Raw genomic sequence first — 23,004 nt, 5'->3', positions numbered from 1 at the left:
TTCTTGTATACACCGTTTGTTATATATATTACTATTATATATAAGGGAGAATCTCACTTTTTTGTAGTTCTCACATAAATTTTCTTGTCTTTTTTGCCCCTTAATTGAAGTTTTATGACTTTGTAACTCTTCATACATTTGGGTAAATTTTATGAACTTCAAGCACTTTTTACATGCCATTAAAATGATGATGTCATTGAAAAGGAAATAGTGATCCCACAACTATACATGTTTGAGTCTTTCTTTTATGTGGAAATTTTATTAAATTTGTGTCAAATTATATTTTTTCCTAAGAATTTATTATAGACACGTAATTATCATGTCGTTCAATTTCTATCTTAATATAGGCTTAATTATTGAATTAAATTATTATTTTTATAATATTATTTATTATTTATTGATGTTATTTACCGTTTATCATTTGCTATGTGAAATTTTTATTCATCCGATTAAACGTAAAGTTTATTTTTTTGAATTATTTTCTCCTGTAATTTTATGTAATACATGTTGGATAACATAAATATTAACAAAGATTTTACTTAAGGTAGGATTAAGTTTTAAATTAAAGAATAAACACAAATAACTTATAACATTGTTAAATACTTTATCAAAACTATAACTTATAGTCATCCCATCTAAATCGTAAAATAACTTTCATAGTACGGTCGTTAATTAATCTAATTTAATGTGCACACACTTTTATCATAAAATTTATCTAATAAATGACTATATTACAAGACGAACTATGATTTTTTTCATATATATTATGAAAATGTATGAAGAAAATACAATTTGATCTCCAAATAGTACTAAACAATTGCAAAAATTATATTTTTCACTTTTTTAATATTAAATATTTTACGAACTACAATAATCAATATTTTATATAATTCGGGACAAAATAGCAAAGTTCAACATGGGAAAAGTTTTTCATAATGTAGATTCCATAAAATTGTCCATTAAATTAAGAAAAAGAAGTTATTTCTTAACCTACATCTTTTGAAAGGAAAAAGAAAGCTTAAAAACAATTCAATTCATTGACCTTTTTTAGTATGGCTTAATTAGAAAGAACAAAAGTATTTGTAATTATTTATATTATATTTATAAGATAACTTCATTAATTTCATCATACAACAATATTGTAGCATTAAATATTTTAGCATTAGTTGAATACTATATAATCTAATGCAAAAAATAAGTTAGTTAACATTGGTTCAATTCAATGAAACAAATGAAATTAATTATATATATGATAAAGTACAATTTGAACCATCGAAGAGTATAATCTCAAAATAATTTAATGAAACAAAATTAGAAGAGCCTTCATGCATGCATTTGTTTGAAAAAAAAAAAATCTAATATATAAACTAAGAAGGTTGTTCTTTAACTTTCAGATACTTTTTTGTACTTTATAAATCCTCAGAAAGTGTCAAACTGATGTTACAACACAAAGAAACAAAAGTAGAATTTTTTTAAAGAAAAATACCGCAAATTCAATTCTTAATGTTGGTTTGGGCCCGGGCTTAGCACGGGCCAAATGACACTAGTATATATAGTAGAAGAAATGTTCCTTTTGGCAAATGTGACTGCAATAACACTTTCCAATTTTAGTACATTAACACATTGGATTAATTTATTCTTTGCACTTCTCTTGCAATACTTTTACCATCAAACAATCATCAACAGAAGTTATTGTTTACGTAAACTTCTTCCATCAGCGATAAAATGCCAAAAGAGTAACAAGAAAAAGAAACTAAAATATCAATTGAAAGCCAACAAAAATTAAGCCAGCAAAGTATTTATGAAATTCAACTCTTTATAAGAAATGATTTCTTCCATCCCTGTGAGTTTTGATAATAAAAGAATTTGATATTAAATTTTAATTAAGTAAAACGAATTACTTTTGTTCTGCATATTATATTTCAATTGACCAAATACTAAGAAGAATTAAAAGACTTGTGATTCAAATCTAGAATCACCTTCCTTTGGATCATATTCCCATTTCCATTCTCTCGATAACGACAAGTTTTCAAAAGAAAATCTTACTACAATTGGAACTCATGTTCCTCACTGTCAAGGTGGTCCACAAAGGTATACTGCTAAACATTTTCAGGCTAATTATTGGATCATATCCCAATTCCCAAAAAGTTTAACAATTCACAATAATAACAGCTGATTTACGATATTTTTTAGTTAATAGCAAAACATCTCGTCACTATTATTATTATTATTATTATTATTATTATTATTATTGCTGCTGCTATTATTAGTTACGTCAATTTTTTTTTTTGTGTTAGCTATATAGGTGAGTAGAAGCAAATTATAGTAGTTATGCATGACTTGTCTCCAAATAAAATTTCTCCATTCTCACAAGTGTATACTCCCCCTGTCCCAATTTATGTGATATAGTTTGATTGGACACTGAGTTTAACAAATAAAGAAGACTTTTGAATCTTATTGTCTAAAATAAGTCAAAATAATCTGTGTGATTACGAGTTATCTCGTTAAGCGTAAAAGGTAAAGTTTAAAGTTAAATTATCGCCAAATAATGAAATTTATCATTCTTTTTGGGATGGAATAAAAGAGAAATTGTATCGCGTAAATTGGGGAGAGGAGTATGTTTTTTTTTTTTTTTTTTTTTTTTTTTTTTTTTTTTTTTTTTTTGTTTTTAAGTTTGTTTTATAAATCAGATCTAATATGGAATACATAGCATGATATGAGTTTGTAAATACCAACCATTTGTTGGTTCATTTCATTCCATTCAACTGCTTTTGCATCATTGTTATTGTGAATATTTTGTTGCTAGATATAGGTAGAGTGATAAGTTTGTTAATAAGAAAGAAAGCCTCATTTGCTTATATTCCTCCTGTGATGCTTCCCACTAAGCCAACTATTTCCTCACGGGCCAGATGTGTACCAGCTCATTACTGAATCTATTTTCAAAACATGACGCAATTGTTAATTCTATGGCTTTGATTTGTCAAACTATTTTGGTCTTCTACAAATATATATATAGTCCTATATATAATGCATACAAGCTACCATTATTTTTAGGCTTCTCTGTTGTGCCTTGTCCTCTGCACCATGAATAAATTCTTCAAAAGCTCGAAAGTGGCACTGAGGTTCTTTAATGGCCTCAACCGATCAGTTCAATTACCCGCACAGACTCACTGGGTCCGGCAATTGTGCCAACTTGCAACGGATGAGTCCCGAAGATTCATGGAGGGTGTCGTTATAAATTCCGCAAATTATGTTCCATTGACACCCATAAGTTTCTTGGAGAGGGCAGCACATGTTTTCGGAGATAGAACTTCGATTGTGTTTGACTCTTCTGTCAAGTACACTTGGGAAGACACACATTCTAGGTGTCTCAAACTTGCTTCTGCTTTGGTTCAGCTCGGGATTTCTCGAGGAGATGTGGTAAGATTTTTTTTTTTTCCACCTTTTTTTTTCCAGGAATTGAGACCGTTTCTTTAACGTGTTAAAATGTCTAAATGATCATGTTCTCAAGTTATTTTTAGATACGCTTTGATTTATCTTCTTGATAGTAATATAGATTTGAATAATGTTGGCAGGTTGCAACTCTGGCTCCCAATGTACCAGCAATGCAGGAGCTGCATTTTGCAGTACCAATGGCCGAAGCAGTTCTTTGTACATTAAATACACGTCTTGATTCATCAATGATAGCTGACTTACTGAAACATTCAGAAGCCAAGATCATATTTGTTGATCAACAGTTGCTCCAAATTGCTCAAGGAGCACTCAGTCTTCTTTCAAAAGACAAAATAATTAAACCACCAATTCTTGTGCTAATCCCTGAATATGAGAATTCCACTCCTCCTGTACGTGAGACATATAATATTCTCGAATACGGAAGTCTTTTGGCAAGTGGGAGTAGGAATTTTACAATAAGGTGGCCAAAAACTGAATTTGACCCTATCAGTATCAATTATACTTCTGGCACAACTTCATCAGCCAAAGGGGTTGTGTACAATCACAGAGGTGCATATCTCAATGCTATTGCTTCTTTTCTCGGTCATGGCATGGGTTCGATGCCTACGTACCTTTGGACACTTCCAATGTTTCACTGCAATGGATGGTGCATGATATGGGGAATGGCTGCATTGGGTGGAATTAACAAACGTTTGCCTTAGGCATGTCAATGCAAAACATATATTTGAAACTATTTCTCTCTACAAGGTCACACATATGAGCGCAACACCAACTGTTTTGAATATTATAGCAAATTCTCCAGCAAATGACAGGAAGCCACTGCCGCATAAGGTCGAAATAATGACAGGCGGATCGCCACCGCCTCCACAAATACTTTCCAAAATGGAGGAGCTTGGATTTGGCGTATCCCATGGATATGGACTAACAGAGACTTATAGTGCTGCTACGACTTGCTTGTGGAAGCCTGAGTGGGACTCTTTGCCCCTTGAGGAACGAGCCGCGCTTAAAGCAAGACAAGGGGTGCAACATCTTTGTATTGAAAAAGTTGACGTTAGATATCTTGAGACCATGGAAAGGGTGCCAGCTGATGGGAAGACCATTTGTGAGATTGTGCTAAGAGGGAACACTGTGATGAGTGGATATTTGAAAGATGTTGAAGCAACCAAAGAAGCTTTTAAAGGTGGATGGTTTCATAGTGGTGATCTTGCGGTGAAACATCCAGATGGTTACATAGAAATTAAGGATCGGTTGAAAGACATTATAATTTCCGGAGGTGAAAATGTAAGCACACTCGAGGTGGAAAGAGTTTTATATAGTCATCCAGCAGTTCTTGAAGCAGCAGTAGTCGCACGACCAGATGATCACTGGGGACAAACACCTTGTGCATTTGTGGAGCTAAAAGAAGGATTTGAAGGAATTACTTCACATGAAATAATCAACTTTTGTAGGGATAATTTACCTCATTACATGGCGCCTCGAACAGTCCTTTTTGAAGTTTTACCAAAAACTTCAACTGGCAAGGTACAAAAATCCATCTTGAGGGAAAGGGCAAAAGCTTTGGGCAGTCTTTTTTACACTGAAAAGAAAAGTGCCATAAGTTGTTAGCATAAAAATGTGTGTACATTTACTTTTCGTTCTTCATTATTTACTGGCGTCACTAATTGTGTGATGTACTTTCAAAAGCTAAAAATCAAATGGTATCACTATTATTTCCAGGTTATGTATTATATTTCAAAATCTATATATTCTTTTAAATTAATTCTCCCCATCTCAGTGAGGTTTTCCATTAATCAAAAGAAAGTACAAAACTAAGGGTAAACTAATACCCTGCACCTACTGAATGGAATAGGCTCCATCCATAGTGAATGTAGGATTTCTGTTAAGCTCTGAAAAATATATACTCCCTCTGTCTCAATTTCTTTAACTCCGTGTCAAGTCAAACTAAGACACTTAAATTGAGACGGAAGGAGTACTACTAAGGGGTACAAAGGTCCCTGTATCACCGAAGTATGTTAAGGAACATCAAAATTGTAAATCCTATCCTTGCTCCAAATTGTAGTTTATCAACATTGAGATCACCTCTTGCTTTTCTAGGTAGTTGATGAGAGGAATAAAACCAGTTAATGCTCTGACATTGAACACCATAATATGCCAACCTGTCAGGGACGACATTACTAGAACACCAATCAATACTAATCAATAATGTCAAAGCATCAGCATTATTATTCGAACAATATAATGACCAAAAGAAGTCGAGAAAGCAGCTACCGTACAACTTTGAGGGTCTCTAATAATGTCACCACCTCAATTTGTTCTCGGGTTACCCCTCGAACTTCCATCTGTATTAAATTTCATAAAACCAGGGGTAGGGGGTTCGCGGGCGGAGCCATCTTAGGCGAAGGGTGGTTAGGTGCACACCCTTCATCGAAAAATTACACGGTGTACATAGGTTAAATGTTAGTTATTATGAGTACATATTTAATCTTAATTTTACACTTTTCTTATGCGAAATTCCTGGTCCAATGAGGAGTTCCACTTGATTTTTTTAACAGAGAAAGAAGGTCTAGCATCTTGTATCAAAGCACTGAAGGTATTTCTAAAACATGAATGGAGGAATATTCGGAAATTGTTTGTGAACAATGAACTTTAATTGTTGATAGGTAGAGCTGATGATGCTATGGGCTGCGGGCTTAGCCGGCCGGCCCACCTCTTTTTGAAAAAAAAATATTTTTCATAGTTCTTTTAATTTTAATTTTAATTTAAAAATGCTAACATAAATATTAACAAAACAATATTACATGGTGTTACCATTTTCTAACCAAGTCTCAAATCCACAAACAAAATAATTCTAATAATACTTATTAAATTTTGGCTTCAAGTAGGGGTGGGCATGGTATGGTAGATCACAGAATAACCATACAAATATTGAATTTTTTAATAAAGCGGTTTCGATATTATGATATCTTGTACAGTGTTTGGTATGCATTTTTAAAAACTTTGGCATTCGGTGTGGTATTCAGTATTTATGAAAAATATACCGAAATACCAAATACCAGACCGAAGTATATAGTTACATATACAATTCATATATATTAGTATTATAATACTAACAAATATATAACCTAGTATTAGTACAAAACTAATTGTCTAGACGTTGGAACTTTGACTATTCTTTCTAGATTGAAATGTCTTTTTTTGTGTAATTGATTTACGAATGTGATTGCTTGTACTTTCTTTTTAATACTTTTACATGTGTGAGGTGTTAGTACGATATAATTGAGACGTTTCTTGAATAGGCGAAATCATAATTCTCTACGATATGAGTATATGTAAGTCAAAATCAAACAAACTATGGTACCGATTTACCATAACGCAAAATACTGAAGACGAACTTAAAAATACCGATGGTAATGGTATAGTATTTATAGAAACCAAAAACCAAAATTATCGTACTGAAATTTCATATACCATACCATTCCCACCCCTAGCTTCAAGTAAAGATTTGGTTGTATGACTTCAGTATGAAATCTCTACAATTTTATGTAAATACCTTGGGTACAATCACACAAGAAAACTATCTTGTTGCACATAAAGCTCATGCGAAACTAAATAACTTTTGATATTGTTAACATATTATTAATAATTGATATCACTCGAATCAAATAGAAAATTTTAATAAGCAACCTAAACAGTTAATGAATAGCAATACACCTAGCTAATTAAATAGGAATGTTAACCTAGCTTTGTTCCAATAGATCTCAAGAAAACTGTTAGGAGTTTGTATTTTTGTTATATACATATATAGTATTTTTATTATATACCTATATAGTATAAACATAATTTTGTATTTAAATTTTAATATTTTGGTTTTTTACTTTGTAATATAAATATATGATGGTTTAAGTAGATTTTGAGTTTGAACTCTTGTTATTTTTAGTACTCTTACTCTTTTTCTTTTTCTTTTTTTAAATTTTTAATTAATCTTTTTAGTTGGCCCACGGGCCGGCCCAACCCAGTCTCGCTCAAGCCCACGGGCCAGCGGGCTTATTTGAGTGGGGCTAAAAAAGCTCATTTTTAAATGGGCTGTAAAAATATAAGTGCAACCATATTAAATTACGGGTACGGGCGGGGTTAGCTCAACTGGCCTAGCCCATATTGACGGCTCCTTAATAGGTACTTTAGAACCTAAGACTTCTAATTAACAATCTTAACAACAAATTGAGGGTTCTCCCAACAATGACAATATTCAAGAAGTCATTATCCGTCACTCAACCTACTTTTTCATGTATATTAGATATCAACAGATCAAATGCTTTATCCATTTTTAGCTAACTCGATTTTAACCGCTCATATCCGACCCAACCTACCCATTCGCTAGCACTATTTTCATGCCCATTTGCTAGCACTATTTCCAAGAGCCAATTACTCCCTCCATCCATTTTTACTTGTCCGTGTTTGATTATTGCTACATCCGGCATAATGCATCACACTCAAAGAAGTGTCACTGCTCCCCTCATTTAGGATTAGTACTTTCAAAGGATCCTTCTTTTTGGGTAGGGACATGTATAGAACTTATAACTTTGATGACCCTTGATTGTAGATGCTAGTGTATAGGAGAGGTATGTTGTTTACCTCTCAAACTTCACTTATTTTCGTGAGCTTATTTGGAAATCCTACGGTCTTAGAAGAATGGAGCCTATTCCATTCTTTGTAGGTTCAGGGAGATTTTCTCCTCTGTTTTGTAATCTTATTAGGTTATGTTGGGTTTAATTGATAGGCTGAATGGGAAATGGAGGGAAAAGAAGTGGAGGGAAAAAATGAGTTGTTCCCTCTTACTTTATGAAATAAGCATTTGTCCCTCATAGGTGGTAGAAAGAAAAGTTCTCCTACTTAAGAGTAGAAGCACTCCTTCGTGTTGCTAAAGGGTCAAGAAGAGGGTCTCCCCTCGGGCCGTCGTCGTCGCTCGGCTCGGCTCGTCTTCGGATTTGAATTTGGTCAAATGATTTGATTGATAATCTTTTTGGACCAAATTTCCTTTAATTTTAATTATTTAATTAATTAAAAATCGACCGCTTTGACAGGACCCGTTTTCTTTCTTTCCGGATTAATTTAAAACATTTCCCCGTTTTTTTTTTCAATGGGATTTTTCGAAAAGGTTGCAAACTTTTACGAAAAGTTGCAAACCTTTTCACAAACGAGGCTATATATTTACGTTGATCCTCGAATTTTCCTTATGAAATTTTTCGATATTCGTCTTCTTCTTTCTCTGCACTTCTTAAAAACTCTCGTGTGATATACTACCTTCGAGTGGTTCGTAGTCACGAATTCTTTGTACGCTATTTTGGTGAGTAAATTGTTCTATCCTGGGAGGAAAGATTCCAAAACCTCGGGTACATTAAGGGAATAATTTCCTTAAGGACACCTTTTGTGAATTCAAATTGGGCTCGATTTCTTTTCCATATCTTGTTCATATTATTTTTCGATTTGTTAATTTCGTTTTCCTACGGTTTGCGAAAGCGGGACGGTATTCGTTTTACGTTTTCGAGAAATTAGTCTAACTTACTGGTTCATAGTATTTTTTACAATACAGATTTGATAACAGGTTATACTACAGGTCCATCTCATTGCGATGAATAATTGGAAAAAAATTGCACAGGTAAAAGTGGACATTTATTTTTAGTATATATAGTGGACAAGTAAAAATGGATAGAGAGAGAAATTGCTATTACAGGGTTCATTGAGATTATTCTTCACCTTACTAAATAATGGATTTCATTATTCAATTTATTGCTAGCTAGTATATTTGCTGCATATCTTGGAAAGATCAAGAATCGAATAAAATGGGCGTGGAATGTTGAAATTCGTTTGGTACAACTAAGCAAGCCTAATGTTATTGGATAGGTCGAGATCCTACCAATATTAAGCGATGTTGGGTTGCACTTCACGCCCATTATTTTGACTCTTCCAATTTTTTAATAAACTAGGTACCGACATTAATATGCATTTTGTTGAAATACTAACATAAACAAACATTTGTGCGTAATATTCTATGCATGTCCACAAGATGCCAGCTGGAACATAGATTTCTTGTTTAGGTATGTGTAGTCAACTCGAGGATACACAAGGAGATATGCTATACTATTTATAGCTTGCAAAAAGAGAAAAGAAAGGTATCATATACCATACAAAACAACTATTAATTTGGTCGATAGAAAAGCACGTGAGAGGTTTTTTTTATCTATTGTATTAAAAATAAAGAATCACGCGTCATAGCTTAATCTGAGGTTCCAAACGTACTTCACATAGATTAAAAAAAATTGAGTTGCAGCCATGTCTGTTTTTATTTTTTATTTTTACTTTAATTCTTTTTACCAGCTGTCCTAGCCTTGTCTTCTCTTTTTTTCAATTTTCATATTTTTTTCCCACCAAACTCACTTTGGTTTCCTCCCAAAAATTGGAATGGACAAATTTGGTCGTTATAACTTTTAATTTTCATCATTTTATCACTTCAATAATTGCTCGAAACATGTAGTGAATACTGAACAGCAATGTAGACATGTTCTCTACTTCAACTCTTGAAATTACCCAATCGAACAACAAAAATATATAAGATGAAAAGTGTGTACCTTTGACTTTCAATTATATACAGGAGCGGAGCTACAGTGTTAAGAGGGGGGGGGTTCAGCCGAACCCAATAGCTTTTGCGTAGACGCTATATTTGTACTAGGATTATGCAGCAAAGTTGAATAATATTTACTTGGTGAAGTTTAGTAATCATATGCACTGATGGTTTAGTGGTAAAAAGGAGGCTCTCTTTTGCCCCAAGATGTGGGGTTCGAAACCCATATTTGTCAATGTTTTCCTTTTATGCTAATAAGCAAGATTCTCTTTCTAAAATTAGAAGAAAATATAAAATACTCCACTTCTTTTCCTTTGGGTAGCTTTTTTCCTTTTTGTTATTACACAAAATTTCTTTTTAACAAAATATAAATTTACAACAGCAACAACAACAACATACCTAGTTGGATCCCACAATGTGGGGGTTTGGAGAGGTAAAGTATATGCGACCCTACTGCATGCTTGGAAGGTAGGGAAATTGTTTTCCAAACTAAAGACCCTCGGCAAAAGAAAACAAGGAAAAAGAGTTAGATACGGAGACAAACAAATCAAAGCAATGCGAAAATGAGAAATAACAAGCAAAGAAGTCGCTTGATAAACAATGAATAGACAAAGATCCAACCATAAAAGCAGAATACTCCTAATACGGGAAAGAAATCCTCGCAGCCCCCCACTAGCCCTCTACCCTGATACTCGACCTCTACCCCCTCCTATCCCCGGTCAAGTATAAATTTGACAAGTAGAAAAGGCTAAAAGGATACTTTGCTGCTACAATTTCTTTCACAAACCTCAAACTCAAATCCAAAGTCGGATTTTCAAAAAGTTAGGATTCCAACTTTTGTTGTAGATCACCATGGCGTCGCCCCCGTCGCGGCAGAACGGACCTCATTTGGTGACTGGTATTTATATAGTGTTCAAGTAGTTCGTCGCTTTTTTAAATATATTAAATACCGGTACTTACTTGTTAGTTTGGCGGTTGTTATACATTAGCTTGAGGTCGTTTTCCTGTCTTTTAAATTTTCGAACCCCCAAACCTCAAATTCTGGCTCCGCCTCTGATTATATAACCATACCTAAGAATTACAAATATTTAATTTTATGACTTCTGATAAGGTAACTCAAGATCTTGAATTATCTTGAGATCAACATTTTTTTTCTTCTGGCTAACAACAAATTGATTTCTTAAACATAATTTTTATGGTCAATTATTATAGAAATAGAAATGGGCTTATATTAAAGGTTAGCTTTATCAGGCACTTCTTTAAGGGAAACAGCAACAGAATAGAGCATGTACAAATAAGACTGAAATTTTCTAATTCCACCAGCATAAGGTCAAATGAAAATACATATAAGATGAAAACTAAAGGAAACAACAACAACACAGCAAGTGTAATGCGGCATTAAAATGTTTGAACTTTTTCCGCCCCGCTCCACCTTAGAGTCCGGAGCCAAAATGGCTTCTTTTTACAGCCATTCCACAAAAATGGTATGTCTTTTTTTTTAAACCAAAATGGGCATTTCGTGCAACATTGCACGAAATGCAACAAAATTATATTTTTTTTTTAATTTCGTTTTTTATATTAAATAAGAAAATATAAAAATTTAATATAAAAATTTTTATATTAAAAACGAAATAAAAAAAAAATATAAATTTGTTGCATTTCGTGCAACACAACAATTTTTTTTTTTTTTTTAAATTTCGTTTTTAATATAAAAAACGAAATTAAAAAAAAAATATAATTTTGTTGCATTTTGCAATGTCATGTTTTAAATGCCCATTTTGGTTTAAAAAAAAAGACATACCATTTTTGTGGAATGGCTGTAAAAAGATGCCATTTTGGCTCCGGACTCCTTACACGTAAATTTAAAGTTGCATCTGTTGGAATTTATTTTGAAAGTGATTCAAAATTTAAAAACGCCTTTTGAAAAGACACAATATATTGTGAAAAGGTGTTGCTCATTCTTTAAAAGATACATCTATTCATTGTAAAAAGTTGTCATCCAATCTTAAGGGATACATCAATTCTTTGAAAAAGTGTGTTAGCTATTTTCTTTGAAATCTACTCTGAAGACAGCGTCATCCATAACGTGCCTTGAACTGGGTTTTCTAATTTCAACTCTGTCTTATCTTTATTGTTATTATTATATTTTATTTCTCTCTTATTTGTTCTTCTTAATATGATCATCCCTAATATTTTTCCAACAACATCGCGTAGCATAAGCTTAAACTCGATCGCACCGCATAGCCCCATCCCGTTGCCATTCCTAGTTAATAATCGATCCTAATTTATTGGAGATTAATTGAGTAACAATAGCAAAAGGTTGCTGACGACAATGGTAGGTTTTGCTACGTGCATGATTCTAAATTCTAAGGGGCTTGTAGGGATCCGTCAACTCTTTTCGTTTTTAGTTATCACGGACACCATTATGAGCTGCACTTTGTTTATTTTAGTTGCACTTGCACATGATTTGTAGTTAATTCGACAATCTATTGACACACATATATTTTTTAAGGAAAAAAAAAAGTGCCACGTACAACATTATGAAAAAAAAAAAAAGCGCTCTTTATTGGTGTGTAGTGATTATTTCCCTTTCATTCGTATCTTACAATGGTGTATGGCCACTTCGAAATTGGTTTCTTTATGCAAAGTAGTGAGATTTATTCAAACTTCAGGAGATTCGAAATTGATTTTGGCGTATCCCCTGGAAATAGTAATTAAGTTTCCTGGACATGCCTTATTTTATCAAAAAATTAGTTGTATGGATATATAAGTTGGAAAGGGTGAAAATCCTTTTCACCTCCCAACTTTACTTTAAAAATCAAATTCCCCCCTCAACTTTGAATAATTGACATTCTCCCTCCTTCATTTTATGCAATGACAATTTCACCCTTATTTTTTCAATTCTTCATTTATGTAATACATTTTTATATAATATATAGTAATATTTATTTATTTAATCTAGGCATTTATAGATTCTTATTTAAGTTTATTAACATTATAAGTAGAATAATACTTTTATGAATTTGTAACAAAATCTAATGCTATTTTTTATGATTGTTATTTCAATATTATATGCAATAAGTATATACATGCATGTATGTATATTTAAGCTTCACTTCTCTCATTCTCTATTGTCTATATAAATAAACAAGTTTTGGCTGTCACTAATGAAATATTTCCTAAATTATAGTAATAAAATTCATTTAGGATATAAATAAATAAATTTTAAAAATTTGCCTCTATTTTTTAATTGTTTTCGCATTACCTGCATAAAAATATATTTATAAAGTTATTATGACCTGTTATTTTTTATTTGTATAATAAATATTAAAGTTTTGATTATTTTAAAAAAAAATTTGTTTATTCTGCTAATTTATTTTATTATAGAACATTATTAACTTATATACTCAATTAGTATTTCTTACTTTTTTCTTCGCCTATAAGAAAATATTTATTTTTTATAAGAAATTTGTTATATAAATTAAAAAAATGAAAATATCATGATTTTAAAGAAGTAAAAAAAAAAAAAAAAACTGATAATGTAAGGATAAAATAGGCATTTAAAAAAGTCAAGTAGGATAAAGGGGATAGCATGTCCATTGTTTAAAGTTGAGGAAGGAATTTGACTTTTAAAGCAAAGTTGAGGAGTGTAAATGATTTATTAGTACAACAATGCACGTCGCGAAATTTAATACTGTTACTTTAGTTTGATGAAGGACTATTTTTAGTTATTAGCAATATCTTGATAAGTTTTATTGTATTATTTTCTTATTAACAGACAGCTACTTTGTTTTCCTTCTGTCTGACAAGTGAGGAAAAAAAAAAAGCAGAAGATCGAAACATTTAAATACATACACTTTGAATAACACCTGTCATAATAATTCATATCACTGTCTCCGTGTTTTCTTTGTTGCTCACCAAGTCAATGTTAAGATCCTCAGTTGATCTCGTCTTGTGGTTACAACTGAAAACAATGTAATTGTGTTGGCATTTTACTTTTTCTTTTTAAGAAAAACCTTTCGAGAAAGCAAATAAAATGTATTTTTTTCAGAAAGATTTTGTACAAAAATTACCCAAAGTAGTGAGTGAAAAAATTTTCAAACAAAAAAATTAAATGTACAAATCTTTAAGTATCACTATCATTTTATAAGTTTTTTTTTTTTTTTTTTTTTTTTTTAAATTTCAATTGACAATACAAACTCGACTTGCTAATTATGTTAACCAGTTTGTAGCTTGTATGGATTCTACTACTCTCTCCGTATCAAAAATAGTGTTCACTTAGCCATTTGCACACCCCTTAAGAAAATACACAAAAATAGGCAATTTAAATTGCCCCTAATTAAATAGGCAATGAGATTTGATCACATAACACTTAATAGAGGCAAATATAAAAAAATAAGGTTATTTCTTTCTTGATTTGATGAGCGGACGCTCTTTTTTATTTTGAGGGAGTAATGTACTTTGTTCTGCTTTTTGTTAAATTTAATTTGTTTGGATTTAGACAGATTATAGATCTTTTCGTACAACTATTTCTCGTGTTTCAGCTTTTACCTTGTTTCCTTTTGAATCTGCCTTGAGTTACCATGGTTTCACATAGGGGTGTTCATGGTTCGTTTTGAGTTTGTTATCTTTTAAAAGAGGATCAAATTAATTTATTCGGTTTCTCAAATCTTAGAATCAATTAAGTCGGTTTTTCATTGTTTCGATTTTTGTCGGCTTTTTTTTTTTTTGTTGGTTTTTATTTAAATAGACATTCAAGCACATATTAAATTGACTATTTTCTAGCATAACAATACCAAATCAATTAAGCCTATTTGAGAAAAGAAAGAGATATAAACCTGATCAAGTTATATATGTACTTTCTCCAAAAATTTATATGCATCATCTAAGAATTTAGCCATTTTCAAGGAACATAAAAAAAATAAAAAAATAAAAGTTTTCTTACAATGAATTTGTTTTTGTGCAATAAATTAAAGATCTAGTTGTGATATACCAAGATATACAAACAACAACAGTTTAATCCCACAAAGTGGGCAATGTTATGGCAAAAGATAGGATAATCAATGTTTCATATAATTTAGGAAAAAATGGTTAAGTTAAACATGAAATACTAATGTTCCATCCATGTTTAAAAAATAACAACATAGATTTCCTAAAAAGATGTATTAAATTAAAAAAAACATCATTTCTTAATATGCATTTTTTAAGGAAAAAGAAATATTAAATTAAGAAGAATAAATGATTTTATTAACTTTTCAAATATTTTAGTATGATTTAATTTGAAGGAATATCTGTAAAAGTGTTTTGCTGTATCAAGACTTTTAATTATTTGATTTTAAATGCTATCTTTATTTATAAGTTACTTCATTGACGTTATCATACACTAATTTGTAGCATCAAATATTTTCAATAATACTTAGATATTGTAATCTTTTACCTTACTTAGATAAAGTAAAAGATTTTACTATCAAAAACTTTCATTAAAATAAAGAAGAGAAAAGCCTTGGTGCATGCATTTGTTTGAAAATAAAAAGAAAGTCTAAAGTATACTATAAGAAAAATGTTGTTTTTTAACTTGCAAGTTTTTTTATATAATTTAATAATTTAAAAATATTGAGATATTATCGAACTTTCTTTGTAGCTAATATAATGTTATAAAAATAATGCAAAAAGAAAGAATAGCTAGGAAAAAAAAAAGTTACGAAGTATAAATTTAATGTAGTATGGACCCGGACTTAGCACGGGTCAAATACAACTAGTGTGTGTGTGTGTAATCATATAAAGTGAACATCTATCCTAAAATATGTAAAAGCAAAATTTCATAAATTAGAAAGAGTAAAAAGTTAAAAAGAAGAAAGTAGAACTAGATTTTTGCACTTCCTTCTTGGATATTGGGTTTGGACTTCTATATCTGGGACGATGCAAAAAGTTAAAATTGATCACATCTCCTTGTTTGTACGATTATGAACTAAATATAGAACACAAATATTCTTCCCTTATTTGTTTTCCAAGAAATTTTTTTCATTGACGACACCAAATAGGTGTAATGAGGTGTTGAATCTCTGGATAAAGGAAAAATTGGACTAAAATTTATTATAAAGCCACGAATCATTTTGCGCGATCTACAACACTTCAAAATTTTCATTGAGTTCCACCATTTGCCACGTTTTGATAAAAATCCAAACTTTCGTTACCAATCGTTGGTTGTAGAGTACTCTATTAATCTTCCTTTCGTACCAAATCTTGGTTTCTTTAGACTGTTTGATACCAGACATTTCTGTTAGAAAACGGTTTTCTCTTAATTTATGTGTTTGGATTTGGTCTCAGAAGAATTGCTTGGGTTTTGTAGGTTGAAAATAGTATCACTGAACGTCAAAATGTTTTATGCATAGAATTTTTCAAGGGGTTTCAAATTGTAGAATCTGCCAACGGACACAGCTTTTAGTAATTAGAAAGGTTAATTAGTTACTAATTAGAATGGGTAACACCTTTTAGGGGAAAAAACTCTGTTTAAAATAATTTTAATGGGGTAGAGGTAATTTAGTATTTTAACTTTTAAGTTAGGAGTTTCCTGCTTTTAATATAATATAGATAGATATAGATATATGCATCTATAATTTTTAGATCGATATTTATATTGTCGGTTTGGTTAAATTAAAATCAAATCAAATTTTGTCGGTTTATAAAATGAAAAACCAAAATCAAATCAAACCAAAAAGTGTGAATTTTTTTTCTTCAGTTTGATTCGATTTTCGATTTGGTTTGATTTTTCAGTTTTCCGTGAATTGCACCCCTAGTTTCACATGTAAATGGGTACTAATATATTTGGATGTTTACGTCAAACATGACTAAACCATTTCAAACAAATTTTCATTTTCTCTATTTGTGCGTCTTATCTTCTGGTGAACGTGATCTTTATTGCTTTTGCTTAATTTTGATATTTTATGAAATAACATATATTTCCTCAATTTAAAAGGGAGTGGATTTATACAAACTGAGAGTTTAAAATTTATACAAACTGAGAGTTTAAAAGATTTTGTAGTTCTCTCGGTTGGAATAGGTTTCTTACCATCTTTTGCAAGTTATGTTAATCCGTGTTTGTTATATAAATAAAAAAATTACTTGTAATTGCTTTCAAGTGACTTAATAGAGTTAATAAGTTGGTCACTGATATTGCAAAAAAAAAAAAAAAACCAAAACTTACATTACGAAACATAGCCCAAAATATATAAATATATACAAATAGATACAGACAGTTATACCAACATATACAAACATATATACAAAGGTAGAGACAGAGAGAGCGAGAGAGAGAAAAGTTTGGGTATTTTTTGTAAGAATTAAAAAAAATGGATCAATTTTAGTAGCATTGTTGTCCCAATGAACATACAGTATAATTTTCTCAAAATTAAACTAATTTAGAAAATACAACTTCATTTTGGGAAAAATTTCATTGGTGACTCCAAGTTAAGTTTCATTGCACAAAAGCAACTATTCTACTTTTTTATTATTTACAAATTATCAAAATAGAAGTTCAATGCACAAAAATCACTATTCATATTGCACAAAAGTCACTATTTAATGTGGCATGCCATATCATATGACGTTTAACACCTAAATGTATTAACCCATTTGAAACGTCCTTTGACAAAAGAATAATATCGTTAGAAGTGTATCACACGATTATCACCCCATTCTCGCAACAATGTTAATACAAAACCTAATGTTCTAAAGATTGCAATTCATTCTTAAAGCATTTGTTAAATAATAGACTGTAATAGTGAGTGTAAATTCCTCAACTTTTGATTTTTTTATATTTATGATATGTATGTTAATAGAATCGGTTCAAAAAAATTCATAATAAGGAAGGTAAACGTAATACCGTAAACCACGAGGTAGGTTAGTGTTACGAAGCCAAACCTGAAGCGAGGCCTTTGAAATTAGGGAAAAAGCTTAAATATGGCATCGAACTATCAGAAGTGGCTCATTCGTGACACTCGTTAATAGTTGGGCTCTAATTACGCCATTGCCGTCACCGAAATGTTTCATCTATGCCACTTACAGTTAACAACTCAAATGACTAGTTTTAAAATATTAGGCTTGTACACGTGGTCTCCAATTAGAGGTTCACATCAGTAACGGGTCCCACCAAATTAAAATTCATCCCAAATTAATTTAACCCAACACAGAACCCAACTCATTACCCAAACCCAAATCTTGTTTCCTTCACTGACAGAATAAAAAAAGGTGAAGATTAGTCCCTAGTTTTTTTTTTTTTACCATTTAAAAAAAAAAAAGAAAAAAAAAAGGAGAAACTACTCAATTTGGAAGCCAACATAAATGGTTAAATTGAGAACCTGAGTAAATATAGATTTTCTTTTAAAATATATGACACAATTAAACGAACAAAAAAAAAAGGTTCTAATCAGAATCTCAATGTGAAAATTATGGCAATGTCCCAAGCATGGTGGACCGGATCAAATTGAGGAGCTCGCAAAGGAGATATGTTTCCAGTTCGTGAACCGAACGTCTCCAAATTCCCCGAATCACAGTCATTCAACGGGATTTTAAACGCGAAGGTTCGAAAATACACGAAACAATACTTTAAGATTGTTCGTGCCCCTGTTGACAACAAGGCACAACGACATGCAATCTATAGCTGCCTAAGGATTCGAAGAATACTTGAAACTACTTCTGAAATATCACATGGATCCTGACTGGAAATCTTGAAATTGTATATATGTTAACTAGAAATTCAAAAAAAAAAAAAAAAAAAAAGAAGATAAAACCTTTTAGGAAAACAGATTTCCAATCTCAAAGATAGATGGGCTGTATCGATAATGACCGAAATATTGAATAAATCAGAAATTAAAACTTCAAAAACTTGGAATAAAATTTTTAAAATCAAAGAAAAACTATAGTAATTTGCAAATGAGAAAAATGAAATAATATGACAGAAAGTTGTCATAGAAAATAACGTTTATGATAACGTTCGATGGGTATACAAACAAGGGTTACATATATTTCGAGGGAAATTTTTTAGGAGTATTCAGACAATTCTAGGTGATCCCAAGAAAACTTATTGTAACCCCATTTATGAAATTACCTTTGGGTTGGTGATGTTGTTGTTCTTGTATAAATATCAAGATAATGTCAGAGAACTTCTCAAGTTGTCGTCAAACTTACATGTTTTTCTTCTAAAGTCGTAAATTAATTTTTGTTACTACAAAATCTTTCAACTTATGAATATTTTCTCATAAAGTACATATGCCATGTTGGTTTTCCATGTCATCAAAAGAGACAATGTATATTTATTTGACAGTGTTCGATGAGGCACGGAATTTAAAAAATAAAGAAATATTTTTAAAATTTGTGATCTAAAACAAAATACAACATTTGAGTGGCTATAAATGTGTGGCTATAAATGTATCCCATAATGGATAAAATAGGGATTTAAAGTTAAATTATTTAAATTATTTCTAAAAAAATATAACAATTTTCGGTACAAATTAAAAAGAATATGACATGTAAATGGAGACCGAAAATAACCTATAATTATTTCAAGGGAAAATAATATTGTGTGACTCTTTGGGCCTATTATTTACCCGAAATGGCCCATATTTAAGGTTCTTACCCGAAATGGCCCAATTTCAGACAAAATGAAATAAGATAAAACACTCTCTCCTCATGCGAACAACACTCTTCCTTTCTCTACACTTCTCAGTGAAGCAACTCCCACTTGCTAAAATCTCTCCCAACGAAGTAAGTTTTCTTCTCCTCCTTCTCAATTTCTTTCCGCCATTGTTGTTCTAATTTTGTGCTTCGTTTTCGTTTTCTCTTTTATCAGTGCCTTCACAGTAGCATTTGTCTTTTACAATTGAATAAGCTTCTTCTTCCCTTTTATTAGGGTCTTCAACAGTAGCCAATTTCTATTTGATTTTGAGTTAAGGTATCTGATTTTGCTTTTTAAAGTGTTTTTAGTTTGGTTTAGGGTTTAATTTTGGTATTATTTAGGGTATGTTGGTTGTGATTTTCTAAGCTAATAGGAGTATACTTGACTTGCATGCACTATTTTAGTTGCTTTTTTGTGTTGATTTCAGATGGTGATTGTTCCCGTGAGCTTTTTTGGCATCTTCATTTTTTATGATCCTCATTCTTGAGATTTCAAATTGCTTTATGATCCTCATCTTCATCTTTTATCAGTCTTTTCAGTAGGTGTGTGCAAAAATGTGTTCAAGTAATCGTCGTGGTAATAATGTTAATGAAGACGATGATTTTGAGACCCCTGTTGCTCCTCTTAAACAGGAAAGCATTAGAAGTACCTGCTCGCAGGCGAAGCAAACTGTTAAATCTGTTAAGGCCAGCAAGAGAAAGGCTAAGAACGACGATGCAAATGATAAGTTGGTATTTTACCGACTTATCATTTGCATTGTCGTTCATCTTTGGCCATTTCATACAAGTCTTGGAGAGTTAGGGTTCATCAACCACACCATTGGAGGAGAAGATTGGAGCACTTTAATAATAAATTTCTTAACCCTTTCTTCAATTCCTTACTTTGAATTATATATCTAAGTGTGTAGAATTTTATTCCATAACTTTAATCTTGTTTATGAAAATATTCATTTGTAAAGTTGGATGAAATCTCTTGCTATGCTTATGTATTGAATGATTTTTATTTCTATTAAAGTGGATCTTTGTTGTTTTAATTAATCTTGTTCTTTAATGTTTTTTAAGGGATTAGCTAACCCTAAGACCCACCCATTTACTTCGATTTGAACTCGAGAGAGGAAGATTGAGGTTGAGAAAGACTAATTAACAAGAATTTGGGGCTTTAAAACCCATCTAATAACTTGAGCTATAGATAGAAAAGTTACTTGAGATTATATTGATTGTGCTTAATATCACACTCTAAGGCTTGAGAAAGCTTAGAGTGAAATTCATTGATTTGGTGGAGAGACTTTTGATGAGATTTTAGATATCATTATCTAATTAGTATAAACTCACTATTAGTTGTAAAATCGTGAAATATATTTGGATCGTTACTTGAGCGTAATTTCCTTTGTATCCATACTTGTAGCCATTGACCATTTTACTCGCTTTCTAGTTAGTTTTATCTTTGTTAGTTGTTATACCAAAAATCAAATGTTGAAAAAATGTTTGGCTTAGCTTAGTTGGTGATAATTCCTTACTTGTTTAAATCGCCTTTATATTGTTCCCTGTGGATTCGAACCCGACTCATAGTTGGGTAAACTATATTGCGACGACTGTGTAAACTTTCTCTTTGAGGAGTGGATTTGGACATTATCAATTTTGGCACCGTTGCCGGGGAACAATTTGGGATATTTGGGTTAGTTTGGTATTTAAGCTTGCTTGCTTTGGTCCAAACTTGTGAATATGTGTTTGTGATTTTCCGTGTTTCTTTGTGTTGGTTTTTTTTATTTTTGTACTTGTGTCACTATGGCATCATGGAATGAAAATGGGACTGATGGTTGCAACCCATATTTTGATGACCGTGTCCATACCGTGGAGGACCCACTTTTGGCAAGATTGTGAAATGCTCGGGTAGAAAGAGATGTGCACCATCTAAATTCTATGATGGAAATACTTGCGATATAGGTGGTGGTCAAGGTGGACATTGGGGTGATTGTCCCAATTATTTTGCTCCCCCTCCCCTAAGTTGTTCTAACGAAAATGCTAGTTGTGTTTTTGAGTTTGATAAGAACAATGACATGGCAAGTGAAGGACAAAGTTCTGGATTTGAAGGCATCATGGCAATGTTCCAAACATACTTAGATCGAGAAGCTAAAATAGAGGAAGAGGAAAACTCGTCCAACAATCCATTTTAGAAAATGGAGAAGCTATGAAAAGAACGAATGATTCATTTGAGGATGCCAATGCCTCAATTGTCATGGAAGTGTCTACTTCTCACTCAAAATGAATTGGTTGAAGAAGAGATTTCAAATTTGAAAGATCAACCCGATAATTCTTGTGACCACAACGAAAATTGTGAAAGTGAAGAAGTGGTTCAACTTGAAGAAGAGCAAGTTTTGTTTGTCCGAAAGAAGGATGGTTCCTTACGCATGTGTATTGCTACCACCAGTTGAAAAAAGTCACCATCAAGAACAGGTACCCTCTTCCCAGAATAGATGACTTATTTGACCAACTTCAAGGTGCCTAATGTTATTCCAAGATTGACCTCAAATCAGTTAGTTAAAGGTTAAGGAATTTTATATTCCGAAGACCGCTTTTAGAACCCGTTATGGTCATTTTGAATTTGTTATTATGTCATTTGGGTTGACAAATATGCCAGCTTCTTTCATAGATCTTATGAACAGGGTCTTCAAGCCTTATCTCGATTTATTCGTCATTGTCTTCATTGATGATATTTTGGTGTATTCCCGTAGTGCCGATCATGCGTAACATCTTAGAATAGTGTACAGACTTAAAGATCGCGAACTTTTTGCAAAATTCTTAAAGTGTGAGCTTTCGCTTAACTTAAGGGCGTTCTTAGGCCATGGGATCTCGGGTAAGGTGTTAAAAGTTGATTCTAAGATGATGCCTTAAGGGAATGGCCTGAGACTCCACCTCAATTCTTATAGAGATTTCTGGATGCGCGGGCTATTATAAGAGCTTTCGTAGAAGGATTTTCCTATTTCTCGCTCCAAGTTGACTAAGCCGGGACTGGAAAAAGGTTAAGTTTCAATGGGATGCTTGTGAGCGAAGCTTGAAGAGTTGAAGAAGAGACAACTTCGGCTCAGCTTTTGACGCTACCAGAAGGAACCGAAGGGTTCGTGGTTTATTGTGATGCTTCAGGAGTTGGTTTCGGATGTGTCTTAATGCAACATAGTAGGGTTGTTTCTTATGCGTCTAGACAGCTTAAGACTCATGAAAATAATTATCCGACCCATGACATAGAATTGGAATTTGTGGTT

General features: G+C 31.9%; 1 protein-coding gene and 1 pseudogene across 1 annotated transcript in view; both read left to right on the top strand.

Moving 5' to 3' along the window:
• The first annotated feature begins 3,084 nt into the window (after positions 1-3,084).
• On the top strand, positions 3,085-5,099 carry LOC132037413 (butanoate--CoA ligase AAE1-like; annotated as a pseudogene).
• Positions 5,100-19,729: 14,630 nt separating this feature from the next.
• The window catches only part of LOC132037435 (uncharacterized), an 11,317-nt gene continuing 8,042 nt past the window's right edge, over positions 19,730-23,004 (top strand). The window contains exons 1-2 of the mRNA XM_059427954.1: positions 19,730-19,834; positions 20,285-20,476. Of these exons, the coding sequence (XP_059283937.1) occupies positions 20,300-20,476 (177 nt within the window). The 5' untranslated portion in view covers positions 19,730-19,834; positions 20,285-20,299. The remainder of the gene's footprint in view (positions 19,835-20,284; positions 20,477-23,004) is intronic.

The sequence above is a fragment of the Lycium ferocissimum genome, chromosome 11, assembly GCF_029784015.1.
Source record: "Lycium ferocissimum isolate CSIRO_LF1 chromosome 11, AGI_CSIRO_Lferr_CH_V1, whole genome shotgun sequence".
In the NCBI taxonomy this organism is placed as follows: domain Eukaryota; kingdom Viridiplantae; phylum Streptophyta; class Magnoliopsida; order Solanales; family Solanaceae; genus Lycium; species Lycium ferocissimum.
Note: the sequence above shows the minus strand (reverse complement) of the source record. Positions and strands in the feature narration are given on the sequence as shown.